The sequence below is a fragment of the Rhododendron vialii genome, chromosome 3a (genome assembly GCF_030253575.1).
Source record: "Rhododendron vialii isolate Sample 1 chromosome 3a, ASM3025357v1".
Taxonomy (NCBI): domain Eukaryota; kingdom Viridiplantae; phylum Streptophyta; class Magnoliopsida; order Ericales; family Ericaceae; genus Rhododendron; species Rhododendron vialii.
The window spans coordinates 31,486,032-31,501,440 of NC_080559.1; the positions used below are offsets into that span (position 1 = coordinate 31,486,032).

The following is a 15,409-nucleotide window of genomic DNA, read 5'->3' on the forward strand; positions in this document are numbered from 1 at the left end:
ATAATTTTTTATTTGTCTTCATTTGAAATATATTAGTTTGGTACATTTTTTTTTTATCTTCCACTCGTCTATTAGCTTATTTTTCTCTTTCGACTTTGGTTTCCATTAGCTTTTCGATGGCTAGCTTAGTCAATTTAGCCCGAGGGGATGCAAAATGATCCATAAAAACAAAAGAAGATTACATTCGTAGATTTTTTTTTTGCTTCTAGGTACATTTTCAAGGTGCATTCCAGTGTGGGTGTGCCATTTCTATCATTTTTGTACGAGGGTAAGTTTGTCAATAACTAGTGGTTTGGCATAAATAATCTTTTTGAATTTTTTTTTTGTTTTTATTCAAATTTTTTTTTTACCTTTATTAGTTTTGATAGATTATTGGTTGATCTCGAAACAAGGAACTTATAATGTAAATTTCTTTTATCCAAAACCTTCAAAAAGTTTACTAAAGAAAATCCAAAGTGTCTGTTTCGGATTATTTTTGTTTTTATTAAAAAATTTAGCTTTAATCATATATTTTTATTTTTCTGATTCTTTTTGTCCAAAGTTCTCAAAAAAAAAAAATATTTGCAAAAGAAAATTTGAAAAAGATTGCCGTCAAGTTAATGAAAATTTGAAAAAGGTAACGCTTTTAATGTTTGCGGCCAGGCTTACATTGTTTCTGCCCAACAATTAAAGAGTATACCGCAAACACGACTTCGAAAAAGTTTGCGGCCAAAAGACATTAGTTTGCGTCCATGTTACAATAGTTTGCGTCCATGATTAAAAAGTTGCGGCTAGGATAAGCGCCCCCAAGTTTTCTCTTATTTGTTTTTCTTTCTCCTCCGTACGACGGCTAATCGCATTACATATCTTCGTCTTCCCCTACCCCACTCTCTCTCTCTCTCTCTCTCTCTCTCCCCTCAGCCGTCTCCGGTCCCTTCCGCCGCCATACTCGGAGCCAATCCTCTGAAACGTCAACCACGGCATGGGTTGGTGCCCTCACTGCGAGGGGTGATCATGATACCTGCATGATGATGTAACCATCTCTATTCTCATCAATTTACTTTCTCAATTTTTGATTTTTTAAACTATCCATAGTACAAACAATCTTGTAGTGCTTCATCACAACGAGTTCACTGAGGAGCCTACTTTTCCCGAGAGAGAGAGAGAGAGAGAGAGAGAGAGAGAGAGAGAGAGAGAGAGAGAGAGAGAGGGAGAGAGAGGGAGAGACATCAATGAGCAATGAGAAACCTCCTTCCACTGAAGCGATTCATAAACAGCTCAATTGGTCCTCCATTTCCCCCCACCTCCTCTGCTGCAGCGGCTCTCTCTTCCTCTTCTCAACGCGTCAGTCTCTCTTTCGCTCTTAAACTTTTTCCTCGTCTGTTCAGTTATATCTATGTAGACAGGTGTTTGATTCGTTTTGGTTGAATTACTGTTGATTGATTACCAGATTGATACTCTGAATCACAGCGCTGTTTAACTCACAGCTTTGATCTAAGTAACCAGCTTGTGGAAAATATTTCGTTTCACTCATCAACCCTATCTCTACCTCCATATCGAGCTCGGCAACTAACTTAAACTTGTAATGCAATATTTCTTTCGGGAAAAATCGCAGAATTCATATGCCCTGGCTGAATTGTTTCTATGTTGCATCGAAGACAAATAGTTGTGTACAAACAAATGCATATACTCGTTGTGGCGGAGCCAGGATTTGGATCCGTGGGTGGGCACTAAGAGTCCATTTTTGTTGTTACATGCTGTCCATAAAGTATAAGGAATGTTACATGTATATTGATATAATTAAAATTGATTTTGTTCTGGGTTATGTTTTTTTATTGAAAGGAATAAAAGTTGGTCCAACTCTTTTGTGGTCTTCAAATTTTTAACCATTGAGATATTATTGTCATGATCTGTTCATTTTTCAATACACAATATTTACATCAATTGCATAAAATATACAGTCGCCCGAATATTGGTAGGTGCCTAACTGAATTACATTAGTGCAAAAAAAAAATGGTTTGAACTTGGGGTGGTGGTGGCACCTACCCAACCCCCCTACCTCACTCCGCCACTGTATACTCATATGCATTAGTATCCATCAGATGTTAGGGTAGGGGTTTTGTCTTCCGAGGTTTTCTGTGAACTTTGAAAAAATAGTTGATTGAAGTCACACATGAGGTTTCAGTCTGTGTTGGTTATTTTAAAGTATCCTGGAGTGCAGGGATTAACTTGTGACTGTACAACTGACATTTCACGGTTGGTATCTTCTCTGAACCTATCAAAAAGCTTGATTTGAAGTGCTTGTTGTAACAAGATTCTTTTCTTGTGTTTTTGCAGAATGCAGGTTCAGCACCCATTGATGAAATTCCTAGGTGATCCTTCACAGATGACTTATAAGCTAGAGCAATTTTTTGGTGATATGTATTCATCATTTCTTTTGAGTTGTTTCGCTCTTATTTGTTACTGCTTTTGTGTTGCTGTGTTTGATACGATGATGCATCTTGTTCTCTTTTGATCTTTAATCATCGCAAGCAACAATTTAGAAGGTGAAGCACAATCAGGACTCAATTACATAGACCTGTAATATTACTGTAGTCGCCTGATGCCCTAGCTATTACTGCTGTTTTTGTTGTTGTCATGGTTGCTATTAGTGGGTTAACGCAGTTCAGTTCTCCTAATATTTTGTTTACAGGGTTATGTGGATAAGTAAATCTGATGGTTGCATAATGTTACCAATATGATTTTGGAGGATCGTGCTGTAAGTTTTACTTACACAGTCCTTCCTGCAATGTTGTGCTGCCAATCTTGATAATTCCATTGTCCAAGTTTTATTTTTTTGTCGCAAATTCATTTCCACAACACTTACTTCTGTGAGGATGGTGTACATAAGAATCATCAAAAGCCCAGGAGGCCTTGGTTTTTGTCTTTCACCCCTGTTATCTGCACCTTGTTCTGGGTTTATGCACCGTGTTCAAGGATACCCTCATTCCAAGATGTCCTAGGTTACTTGTCACCATGTTATCTTTGTCGCGGTGCACTCTCTTTCTTTTTGTGGATTTTGTTTATGTCAGTTGGTTTGTCTCTTAAATTCATGGGGCGGGATGCATAGCTTCATATAAATTGTTGGACTCTTTTTCTTATAATTTTTTTTGGGACAAGCGATGATTTAATGCATAAAATTTTCATAGCTATAGTCATTTTTTAGTCCTCATACCTTGCATTATGCAGGGAAGGCCCTGGGATTTCTTATGGTCTTAATTTGGCTCTAGCTGGAAGAGGTGTAATTGTGAAGGATAAAGCATTTCGAAACTTGAACTCTTCTGAATTACAACAGAAAGGAGCAACTTTTGTGGGTAGGTGCTTTGTCAGACTTATTCTGTCTTTGTTTCTCTCTCTGTTGCTCTGATTCCTCTTTTTCATTTTTGTTCATGTGTAGAGAGATTATCTGGACTTCCAGTTCATATCAGAGGAAATGTTCTCGGAGGATCTTCAGAAATTTCGAAGGCACATTTTAGTAAACTCTTAAAGCAGGCACGTCTCAACTTGTGGGTTTTTTATGCTCTCGTTCTCTCTCTACCTTCCCCACATGAAGAAGTAAACTGGAAATAAGGTTAACCTGTTTATGTAGTTAATCGATGACGGCTTGTTCCAACTTCCAACCAAATGTTTTTTCACTGCATGCATCTTGTTACCAGGTCACAACTCACATATCGTCGATCTCCAACATTTTTGTTCATGATGGAGCTATTGGCACATCTCCCAAATGTTGTGCTAATGTACGTGTCATAAGTGATGATCCTTCTGCTGTCTTGTCACTCTCCAGTATTCTTCGGAGAAACGCTACTCGTGCAGTTTCCCATGATTCCTGCCCTCTTACGATTTATGTTGCTACATCCATCAGGTATAGCCATTCTGGAGAATCCTATTCTGTTATCTTGTAGCTCTTTGTTATATTGCACCTACTAGTTCGTTGTTTCGTGTTTACTTTACAGTCCAAGTGCTGCAGATATTCTTGGTCTTGGTGCTAAAGGAAACAATGGATTTATTGCGGCTGATGTTGAGCGTTCATCACTGATTTTGTGTGGAAAAGCCTTCACTGATGCAAAGGGAACGAAAGAAGCATTGGCTGCATTGTCTGGGCCTATCATATGTGCACGGGGAGGCCTTCCTCTATCTGCTCGGTAGAACCCTCTTCTGTTGTAACTTCGTTATGATTATAATAAGTATGTGCTTGCATTAAGTGGTTGTAAATTTCAGGCTTCTTTTTGCTGGCGACTCTGTGATTCTTTTCTTTGCTCCAGAGGACACCATTCAAAGCTGCTTAGATCAGTTGGTTTCAGGGGATATCGGAGTTGTTCTTTCTTCAGAAGGTGCTTCACCTTTATTTGAAAGTGGAAACTCTGAAGGATTGTTTTCATCAAAACTGCCAGCTGCAATAATGTTTGTCTCTTCTGACAGGTAGGAAGATTACATATAATCTGGCCTTCTTTTACCCATGAAATACACCAATCGTGATCTTCCATGGTCCAGTTTTTCTTTGAAGCATACATTCTGATTTTTTGACCAAGTGGTTTTAGTAACCGTATTTATGCTAATGACTGTTTAATTTTAGACTATTAACCCCCTGCCCTTAAGAGACTCCCTTGTGTTGCCATCTTAAGGGGTAATCTAATGAAGTTTGGTTTTGAACAACCTAGAGGGCAGCCGGACAGGACACCTTTACTGCATTGGCTTTGAATTGTTTTAAACGGCATCGTTGGCCAACCAAAACATAGGAAAAGAAACATATGCAAATCCTCCCACACCCAACACATTACAAACTTGGCCATGTTATTGGCCTTTTTCCCTTGGCAGCTAACTTATAGCTACAATGCTATTATCGAAATTTACCTTGTGCAGTTTTTGCTGGGTTTTTGGTGCAATTGTTTTTTCTTTCTATTTTGCTCTAACCAACTGTATTTAGTTGCTTTATTTAATGTTATCTCTCTTCTATCGTGTTAAAATAGATGCAATTTCTGTCTGTTGACGCAGTTCTGGAACTATTCCTTTTGCATCAAAGCTCTCTCCTGGTCAAGCAGCCTATCACTTTCTGGCAGGCTATCAGAATGGGAAATTTCTGCCTGGATACAACAAAGGTCCTTCAGCTTTTGACCCATTGGATCTAGCAAAGGCTTTTCTGGCCAAGGTAAATTCTTACACCTGCATACTTTTCAGAAAAGGAAAAAAAGTTTGAAAACCCCTTGCGGTTTCTTCGGGCCTGTTTGATAAGTGTGTTAGGACTTGGGATGGGATTAGCAATGCTGTGGGCCCAATAATCCTTTGTTTGATTGCACAAAAGAGGTTAGGAGTGCTAATAATAAGGGACTAGCAATCCTCCCATTTTATGGGATTGGTAATACCACCCTGGACCAGGTATTACTAATCCTATCCCAAGGTGTCTCACACAAAATTACTCCAATGCCCATGCTAGGTTTTGTAAATGCTGATAATACCCTTTTGTTTTGAAGATGTCCTATAACATGGACTCTTCTGTTGTTGTTTTTCATTTATTTATTATGTTAGCTTATTTGATTGTATTTTGTATCTTAGTTTGGTCGGCTCAAAAAAGTTTTTTTTTTAAGCTTCCCTACGAAGAGTTGCAAAACCGCGTGCACCCTTTTTTCTGGGGAATTCAAAAATGGTTTGGTTGTTGCCTAGTTTGGCTTAATAATCCTTGTGGATTAGTTTTTTTGTCTTTATTTGAAAAAATTATTGTTTGTTAGTTTTGCATCAATTTTTTGTGGATTATTGGTTTGTCTCGATGGGAAGAATCTAAAAAGTAAAAAATATGTTCAAAAGAAAAAAATAATTGAATAAAGACAAAAATAATCCAAAAAATTGTCTATTCTAGATTACTTTTGTCTTTATTCGAAAAAATTTAGTTTTGAATGTAATTTTTTACTTTTTAGATTTCTCTCGTTGAGACAAACCAATAATCCACATAAAAGTGACACAAAACAACTAAATGTGTATTTTTTTGAATAAAGACAAAAATAATCCAAACAGATTATTAGGGCAAACTAGGTCTAGTCCACGTTAAAATTAGTTTTGTTCGTATGCTTCAGTCCACAAATGGGGTCTAATAACATTTTTATGGAGATTTTTATAACCCTTGGGCATTTTTTATAACCCATTGTTTGTAAGGGTAAAAAAGGAAATACATACTTTCAATCCAATCCTATCCTATATAAATGTGATAAAACAAACATGTAGATAGCAATCCTCTATTCTAATCCGATGCAAAACAAACATGCACATAGGATTGACCTTCTCATTACTAATCCCTTCTCATTATCATTACCATCCCCATCCCATCTCATTACCAATTCCACCATATCTGTAACAGTTCAACCAATTCATTGTTTCCTTATCAGCGAGATTTGCTATGTTTTGCAGATTAAAGGCCACCAAATCTCATGCTTCCTAATTAATATTAGTGAAGGAGAAAAGCAGATTACTGGTGAGGGGAAAACTAGCAAGTTTGCACGCAATGCATTGTACCATCAACAAAATTCAAACGAAAGCTGAAACCTAGCTGTATTATGGTGTGTGTTTTACATCTGCTTCAAATAAGTTAACGTTTGCGTCTCAATTTTGCTTCATGATTTTGTAGATAAGGATCTCGTTAAGTTGGTACAATCATGCTTATCGGAAAATATTCCACTATTCAAACTCGAAGGTTGGTTTCATCAATTTTTGCACCCCCTGCCCCTTTTGGGGGGACCATAAAGATCACTTACGGAGTTTCTTAACTTCTTTTTGCAGGTGGATATCTCCAAGCAAAGTACAAGAGCTTCTTATCCGGCAGATTTCAAGAACTACCAGAGGAATTCGTATTTTGAAATCCCTGATAATCATCTTTGCTTTTCTTGTGGAGGTGGTACAACAGGTGATGCCTATTTGGTATTAATCAATAGCTCTGAAAATTTATATCATGTATGTGCTTCCACACGTCTTGTATTACTTCCCATATACAATAGATTTTCACACATTCACATTGTAGTAACACTTCAAAAAGATAGACATATACTAGTAATAGACTTGAAATTACTGGATTTGGGTTAAAGTGCCATTATCTAGGAGGATTAGCTACTTGATATCCATCACGTGAAAAATTAGGTATTGAGTTAGAAATTTTAATGGCAGTGACCTCAATGATTATTTTCAAAGGATCTCAGAGTATCATGATGTATATTATAGGTATTTAAGTGATTTTTTTAGCAGAAGATTCTCAAAGTAATATGTTCTCCCGAGGTCAATGACAAGTTTAAGAGGATTCTCAGTATCATGTTGTAAATTATGGGTCTATTTGTGGACCGGACTAGTAGTGAATGGATATATAATTTCATTGAGTCATTTTATCCCATCGGATTTATAGTGATTGGATAAATAACACCACCACAATGGCACCACCCATCCACTCCCACGCTGTTGTATATTCTACAGTATTGGGATTATATATCCGGTGCATGTTTAAATCCAAATAAGGAAAACTTAATGAAACACCATATATGTGGTCAACGTGGATCTGTTTTCTGATTTGATGCTCATATCTGGTTAAACAAATGGATATAGGTACTAAGTGATAATCTCCGCTGAGAGGGACATCAACGACAATTTGAATTGTTCAAACCATGATCATAGAACATGAAAATTCTCATTGAGGACTCGAAATCAAATGGAATTTGAACCTTCTCTGTGGTAAAGCTTCCGAATCCAGTCATGAATTTCCCAATTCTGATATTCATGTCCAGAATCCGTGGAGTCAAGTTTGATATCGTATCTATAAATTGGTAAACCTGATAGAAAACCGTTCCAGAAGTAATGTGTTGAACATAGATCAGCACCAGATATATTGTTTACAAATCTTTCTTCGGAATAGCAGACCAAGCTTAAAATTTGGCAGCTGTGGGTTCCATTGATCTTGATCTGATCCTCGGGTCTTCTTTGACCCGGCGTTATCGCCGACGCTCTCTCTCCCCCTCATCGTTTGATCAAGTTGCTCTTTTGGTTATCTCCTATCTGTGTTGTGTTCTTTAGGCCTTTATGGGCCTCCCCTTGTCGCCAGTGTATTATATATCTTTCTGCGATAGCACAGGCCGGAGTTGTTTTTTTTTTTTTGTTTTCCCGGTTTTGGTTGCTGGCTCTATGGTAGATCGTTCTGTTGTAATAGAGGCCCATCTGTTGGCCACAGCGTTTCTAACACCGGGATTCTTATTTTGTTGTGCTTTTGTCGTGTTATACTATCCTTTCCATATCAATGAATTCTTCCATTTCTCAAAAAACAAATGGCAGCTTTTGCTTAATTAATTGTGATAGCTTGAGTTTTTCACCTTTCAACTTCGCAAGAGTGAGTTTGTGTGGCCAAGTTAACTACCATATTCTCGGATTCAGCTGAGATGTGGGTCTCATCTGAAGTAAAATCCTGTGTCATGTTTGGGGTGGTTATGAGAAATGGGGACATGTCAAGCCAACTTTTGCAACTCTGGGGAGTACTTGATTATTCAGTGCTCTTGGAGCACCGCCATATAGTGCGTCAAGGGCCTTCTCAACGCACATTTGTGTGGGGGTCACACACTTGGTGATGGAATTCACACTAATGTGTGGTGAAGAAAGCTCTGGAACATCACGTGAGGGTGCTTAGGAGCCAATAATAATACTTATCTCCTTTGGGATGTAACAAGTCGGGTGGGAGAATAGGGAATGGTGATGGGTGGGGCCAACATGTAAAGCTGTATTTGGTGTTGGTGGTGGTGTTGGGAGATGGTGCTGTCAACTTGCTGTAGTCTTCAATGCCTAAGGCCGATAATTATAAGATTTGGTCGGCCAAGTTCTAAGTGAAGTATTGATCTGGTCTCTCCTTCCTGGCTGAAGTTGAATTGTTGGTTTAAAATTGGCAAGTGGTGCGAGGTGTTCCTAGCGAAAAGTTATTAACTGTTCTTGGCCCTTGGGTGTTTCAAAAGGAAGTAAGTTCCTTTTCTTTTTGAGGAGTGCTAGGTACTCCGAAAGAATACACAGAAATGACCCCGAATTTTAAAATCAATGGTCCAGATTCACTTAAAGCCAATCTAGACCATCGATTTTTAAATTCGGGGTCATTTCTGGGTACTCTTTCGGGGTACATAGAATTTTCCTTTCTTTTTTCCTTTTTTCTTGAGAAATGGAAAGTAGATCCTGTGTAGCCCGTTCCCCGTTCGGTTGGGTATTTTGGTTTTGGATTTGTAATTGTTACACTATTTTTTGGTTTTGAATTTGTAATGGGTGCCGCTATTCGCAGCCCTTTATTTTCTCTCGTAGCTCACTACATTTCGGTAAATGATTGTTGAAAATCATAAATAACATTTCGGTAAATTGCTGTTGAAAACAAGATTATATTTTGGTAACTACATGTCGAAAATATGTTCAACTTTCGGTAAACAATTGCCGAACATGCATTTTCGGTAAACATCTGTTGAAAAAAATATTATATTTCGGTAATTGGATGCTGAAAATATATCTCAATTTCGGTAACTAACTGTCGAGTATAATTGGAAATTTTTAACGGGCTATGAGAGTAAATAGCGCCCTTTGTAATTGTTACCCTATTTTTTTCTCCACTCATTACTCTTAGAGTAAATTACACTAAACCCCCCTCAACTAACCGGCATTTTCACTTAACCCCCTCAGACTACAAAATTCGACATTGTGCACCCTCTAACTATCCAGAGTTGACACTTAACACCCTTTTGTTAGGTCTCCGTAGGAAAAATGCACCGACGGTCGTCTCCGGCCACCGGACGGCCGATTCGAGCCGTCCAAATTTTTTTTTAAAAATAAACCGAGTGGGCTCACGCGGGAATCAATGGCATCCTACGTGCGTAGGTACTCAATCCAAACACCCCATTTAAATTCTTGGGGTGTTTGGATCGAGCACCTACGCACATCGGATACCATTGATTCCCGCGGACGCCCACTCGGTTTTTAATTTTTTAATTTTTGGACGGCTCGGATTGGCTGTCCGGTGGCCGAAGACGACCGTCGGTGTATTTTTCCTATGGAGACCTAACAAAAGGGTGTTAAGTGTCAACTCTGGATAGTTAGAGGGTGCACAATGTTGGGTTTTGTAGTCTGAGGGGGTTAAGTGAAAATATAGGTTTGTTAAAGGGGGCTTAGTGTAATTTACTCTTACTCTTATCTTCAATAAATACTCTCATTTCTCTCTCTCTTTCCCATCATTACCTTTATTTTCAATCATTACTCTATTTTTCTGTGCACTCATTACTTATAAATCCAAATCCAAAATACCCAAAGACGTACAAGCTCCTGGAGTCTCCTTTACCTAAAAGAGATTGGGACGATCAAGTTTGTCTATTTTGTGGATCCTTCCCGAGCTCACTTTAGACGATCAAGTTTGTCTATTTTGTGGATCCTTCCCGAGCTCACTTTAGTGGTAAAAATGTTTTTGTTCTAGGGAACAAGATCCTCTCCAGTCCCTTAAAAGACTCGATGGTCCTTTCCGGGCCCTTTCCTGACTTGTTTTTGATGATCAGGATTGTTGATATTTTAGATCTCGTCAAGAATATTAGGCACGTCAAAATTTATGTTAATCCATTATCGTATTCTAGATTATTAAAACACATTTATCTTGCCAAGAATGGGTTTTTATCCGATATTGCAATATTTTCTAAACCTATTTTCCTTTAGATAAATGTGTTTTGAAACTAGATTAAACAATATCTGATTAACATGAATTTTGACATGATATTCTCTACAATGTCGAAAACATAAACAGTTTCGATCATCAAAAGGGACCTAGAAATGGCTCGTTCACGACCATTTCTATGAGATTAATATCATAATCAACCTCGCAAGAAATCATATCGATCGAATACCAGAGTATATTAAAGACAAACTTAAACTAATATATATAGAAATTATTTTGTTCGTACTTTATATACTGTGGCCCAAAAAAATTAAATGTTTTGATAACAATATAAAAAAAATAACAAAGAAAATAAACCATTGTCTTAAAAATTATTAGTTTAATCCAAATCCTTTTCATCTTAAATGTCCCTCACATGGCTAAATGCCTAACGTCTTTTTCGATCATCGGCTCAACGGTTCCGGCCAAGACCTCCAATCCAACAAATCCTCGAGACTCCCGCATGTGGGTCCTACTTCAGGCTCATAATAATGATCTGAACTGTTCAGATCATACGTCATGCAAGGAAGAACATCCATGCAAAATTAGTTCGACCGAATGTTGATAGACACGTGAAAATTCGTTTACATTTGGACGGTCTAATTTTATCTTCTTTCATGATCGTCTATTTTATAAAAACACAACATGATTTGTTGCAAGATGAACAATTTGGATCATTATTTTGGGCTCAAGGTGGGGCCCACCACCAGAGTCTTGAGTGTTGTTGGATTTGGAGGTCTTGAGAGAAGGTAAACCCTCGACTAATTGTCTAATAGTTGAGGGATTATTCAGTGCCAAGGCATCACGTGACGATGACTAAGCTCCTACATTATCTCATATCGTGTGGTGCTAAAAGTGGCCGTGTAATAAATAATTGGGGGTGGGGGATTGTGTGGTGGAGAATGGCCTGAACAATAAATATATTGGAAATTATACGTAATCTGGAGTGACCACATATAGGGTGGTCGTAGAGGGGCATTTGTAATGAATAATTCTTCCTAGTAAATAACAATCCCTCTGTCTCAAATTGTTGTTCTTTTTTTGCAGTCGTGCCACTCAAACAACTGTTTATATTTTACAACAGTTTTCTATCTTTTCAAAAACTTTATTTAGTAAAATTAATTAAAATCTATTAAACAAGATCTATATTAAATATATGAAACATTATAAATTAAAAAATGTCAAAAGTTTTTTGAGAACTCTCAAATAATAAAATAAGAGCAACAATTTGCTACTGATGAAGTACAATATTAGTGCATAATCGTGGGGTGGAAAAGGACATGCAAATAATGAATTTTCCTTAATAATTTTTCCAAATAGATACGGGAAGGAAGATGGAAATCTTCTGGCAGCACGTGGACCCCACATTCTTTCCCCCTCCTCCACTTCTTCTCTATTAAATGCATCGACCCTCTACTTTTGTAATCTCTCTAGACTCTCACGAGTCTCACTTCACTTTCTTTCCTTTTGGTAACCACCACCTCCCAACCATCTTCTACTTACCTCTCTCTCTCTCTCTCTCTCCCCTTCTCTCTCTCTCTCGCTCATTAATACTACATACTTCTATTCTCAGCTACCTTTGGAAAAAGCTCAGCTCTGGTAGCTAGCTTCTTTCTATGGCTCCAGCAGCTCTGTTGATGAATGAATCGTGGCCGTCCAAGAGGGTCTGCGTCATGGGCTCAACAGGCCCCTTGGGCTCCACTCTCGTCCAACGCCTCTTGGAGAGAGGCTACGCCGTTCACGCCGCCGCCCTCCGCCACTATCCGCCCAATACCCACGTCCATGGTAACCATACCCGGCCCCCTTCATTTCTTTTCATTCTTTGGATAAGAGATTCAACTGGGTTTCATTCGGTTCTTTCTTTTTAATCTTTTTTTTTTTTTTTAATTATTGTTGTTAATACGCGACATGATAAATGAACCAAACTACTCGAGTTTGAGCTCGTGTTTATTGTTAAAAGCTCATTCAAGTCTGGTTTATAACATAGACAAAAGTAAGGTTGAACATTTTTATGAAGCTCGTTAAGCTTTTTGAGCTCAAACAAGCTAGTAGTCCGTTCGTTCGGATTATCATTTCAAGATCAGCTTGCGCCTTGTCCCATAAACATGGCAAGCTTAAACAGGTTTAATTTGAAGCTCCCTAAGTTTTCAAATCAAGCCTGAACAGTTACCTGCTCGGCTCGTTCATCAATCTCATCTCCATTCTCCCCTGTTTGTTGGAGTTCCCAAGTGGGTTTTTGGCATAATTCATTTTAATTTGTTGGGTGATTATTTGATTCAGGTGGAGTGGATTGTTTAGAGGGAATATTGTCATCTTGTGATGATGAGAAGAAGAATAAGAGGTTGAGAGTCTTCGATACAGACCCATTGGATTACCACAGCATCTTGGATGCATTGAAGGGTTGTTCTGGACTGTTTTACTGCTTTGACCCTCCCTCAGACCGCCCTACCTATGATGTAAACGTTCTAGCTCTCTTTTCTATGTTATATGCTTACAATCTGACTCAGGATTCAAAATATGGGATTGGTCCCCGGATTAGTCGGTCCATTGGGTCAGATTATCCAGCATACCGAGATATCATAAAGTAGATGTATTTCTGGCCGTATTCTATACTTCGATATTCCCTATTTCGAGTTGGATTGTTAATAATTTCGTCTGCTTCGAATACGATGATTGTAAGCATAGAGTCCAAATACTGTTCAAAAGCAAAAAATAGTGCATTTTTCTTCAATCAATTCTACTGTTGGTTATTTGCACCCATTTTGGAAGTTCGTTACAAGTGCCCATTTCCTTGTGTAATCATCCTAAATATATAGAGAGAGGATCTTGAAAAAGCATTTGGGGGTGCTTGTGGTGCAGGAATTAATGGCAGAAGTGGAGGCAAGAGCAGCACACAACGTATTGGAAGCGTGCGCACAGACCAGCACCATTGACAAGGTGGTCTTCACATCGTCTGCCACGGCTGTTATCTGGCAAGACGGCCGCAACACAATGCCAGACTTGGATGAAAGAAACTGGAGTGACATCAGTTTCTGTAAGAAATACAAGGTACATCCTGTCTCCTGATCGATATGTAAGAGTACTGGGATTGTGTTTTGCGACTTTGGTTTAACAGCAGCCACTCAGTAACGAAGATATGTCATTTCCCGAACCTATACGTGTTTCTGTACTAGTTGGTTTTTCCAGAAATACACGTACCATATGTTTTCACCCTGACGTGCATCTCGTGTCATTGCTCGTTGCCCTGCTTCTATTTGTCTAAATTTACGTTTGCACTTACATTTGGGACAGTTGTGGCATGGTCTGTCAAAGACGTTGGCAGAGAAGGCGGCATGGGCACTAGCCATGGACAGAGGTCTGAATATGGTTTCTATAAACGGAGGGCTGTTGATAGGCAGCAGCCCTCACGGTCATCAGCTGATGACCGTTGACAACCCGTACTTGAAAGGAGCGGCTGAGATGTACGAGGACGGTGTGTTTGTGACAGTAGATCTCGGGTTTCTGGTGGACGCCCACATCTGCGTCTACGAAGACGTCTCCTCCTACGGAAGATACCTATGCTTCAACGAGGTCATCGACTCCAACACCGCTGCCCTTAAGCTTGCACACATGCTCTTCCCCTCTTCCCCATCTTCTCCATCACCTCAAAGGTCAGCTCTCTTACCCTCCATTTTGCTCTGGCCTCCAAGAAACATGTTTTATGCGAGAAATGTTTTCCAAAGAAATCGGTTTTTTGCTTGAATATACTACTATGCGGGCTCTACGAGATGAATAATTCAGATAACTAAGTTAAAAGCACAACGGAGCTTACAAAAGCGGTGGCGAAAAACCCATAATTTCTAACACTAGCGAAAAGAATTTAAACTCTTTTGTTAATTGTCTATTACTTTTAATGCAGTTTAGAGGAGGAAAGAGTGTACCAACAGAGGATAAGCAACAAGAAACTGAACAAACTGATGGTGGATTTCAAGCGTGGACTGCTACCAGTTTAATCGGATCTAAATTCCTCAGGCCGTATGCGTACCGACAACTATATGATTTTAATATCGGAAAGTTTGAGCGCACGACTTTAAAAAACAACTCCGCACACAACTGTGTGGACCCGTGTGCATCAAACGGTCTCGGACACGGTCGCACCCGGAGTTGTGTCTCTGCGTGTAGAATTCCTCTTTTTACTAATATGTATAGACAACTTAACTTGCAAAGTTGTACCATAAGGATGTATGGATTTTGTGTCTGTGCCCACCAGGATGCTCAAGAGTATTATAAGGCATCTTGTGGTGTATTATGTGATTATTTCCCCAGACAATGAGCTCAATGATAATTTCCATTGTTCCCTAACATGGCAGCAATATGATCGAATGGATGACCGAAGGTTTGACAAGTTAATTTGTTTGGCTAAATTTATGGACCCAGTGAGTGAGACCAGCCAATCCAGTCGTTTATTTTGGCACTGACGATTCAGATTCATTCTAGGCGCATACAAATCACTTTCAGATCTGAACCGCCTATTATTCGGTTAGGATTCAAACCGTCGATTGCCCAGCCGAGCGGCCGATCCCGCCGCTCTATAGGAAGATGCTGATTATAAGAAAATGATAACGTAAGATGAATGAATATACAATCTCTATAATTTAATATTATGGAATCTCGCTAGCTTCTTTGTACATTACAAAATTAGACTCCTCAGGGTTTCGTTTGACGATTCGA

General features: G+C 38.8%; 2 protein-coding genes across 10 annotated transcripts; both read left to right on the top strand.

Annotated features, from left to right (window-relative positions):
- Positions 1-854: 854 nt before the first annotated feature.
- Positions 855-8,307, top strand: LOC131319963 (uncharacterized). 9 transcript variants are annotated; one of them, XM_058350458.1, is made up of 12 exons: positions 856-1,323; positions 2,317-2,351; positions 3,208-3,332; positions 3,416-3,510; positions 3,675-3,880; positions 3,972-4,160; positions 4,237-4,437; positions 5,011-5,164; positions 6,415-6,478; positions 6,632-6,697; positions 6,784-6,907; positions 7,594-7,618. In XM_058350458.1, exons 1-11 carry the CDS (start codon positions 1,219-1,221, stop codon positions 6,858-6,860), a joined length of 1,317 nt encoding a protein of 438 aa, XP_058206441.1. In that variant the 5' UTR covers positions 856-1,218; the 3' UTR covers positions 6,861-6,907; positions 7,594-7,618. The 9 variants fall into 9 exon arrangements, with proteins under 9 accessions (XP_058206436.1, XP_058206438.1, XP_058206441.1 ...); XM_058350459.1 differs by lacking the exon at positions 6,415-6,478 and having other exon boundaries at positions 7,594-8,307; XM_058350457.1 differs by lacking the exon at positions 7,594-7,618 and having other exon boundaries at positions 6,784-7,382.
- A 3,812-nt stretch (positions 8,308-12,119) lies between these two features.
- On the top strand, positions 12,120-15,040 carry LOC131319965 (cinnamoyl-CoA reductase 1-like). The gene is made up of 5 exons (XM_058350462.1): positions 12,120-12,484; positions 12,980-13,155; positions 13,559-13,747; positions 13,991-14,349; positions 14,598-15,040. Exons 1-5 carry the CDS (start codon positions 12,316-12,318, stop codon positions 14,689-14,691), a joined length of 987 nt encoding a protein of 328 aa, XP_058206445.1. The 5' UTR covers positions 12,120-12,315; the 3' UTR covers positions 14,692-15,040.
- The last annotated feature ends 369 nt before the right edge of the window (positions 15,041-15,409 follow it).

What these genes read in the sequence shown, in the direction of transcription:
- LOC131319965 (XM_058350462.1), top strand. Translation starts at nt 12,316, where the DNA reads ATGGCTCCAGCAGCTCTGTTGATGAATGAATCGTGGCCGTCCAAGAGG. An exon ending in CAGACCGCCCTACCTATGAT is followed by an intron (nt 13,156 to 13,558) that starts GTAAACGTTCTA and finishes CTTGTGGTGCAG; the next exon opens with GAATTAATGGCAGAAGTGGA. An exon ending in TCTTCTCCATCACCTCAAAG is followed by an intron (nt 14,350 to 14,597) that starts GTCAGCTCTCTT and finishes CTTTTAATGCAG; the next exon opens with TTTAGAGGAGGAAAGAGTGT.
- LOC131319963 (XM_058350453.1), top strand. Translation starts at nt 1,219, where the DNA reads ATGAGAAACCTCCTTCCACTGAAGCGATTCATAAACAGCTCAATTGGT. An exon ending in TATGTTGCTACATCCATCAG is followed by an intron (nt 3,881 to 3,971) that starts GTATAGCCATTC and finishes TTTACTTTACAG; the next exon opens with TCCAAGTGCTGCAGATATTC. An exon ending in GGCCTTCCTCTATCTGCTCG is followed by an intron (nt 4,161 to 4,236) that starts GTAGAACCCTCT and finishes TGTAAATTTCAG; the next exon opens with GCTTCTTTTTGCTGGCGACT.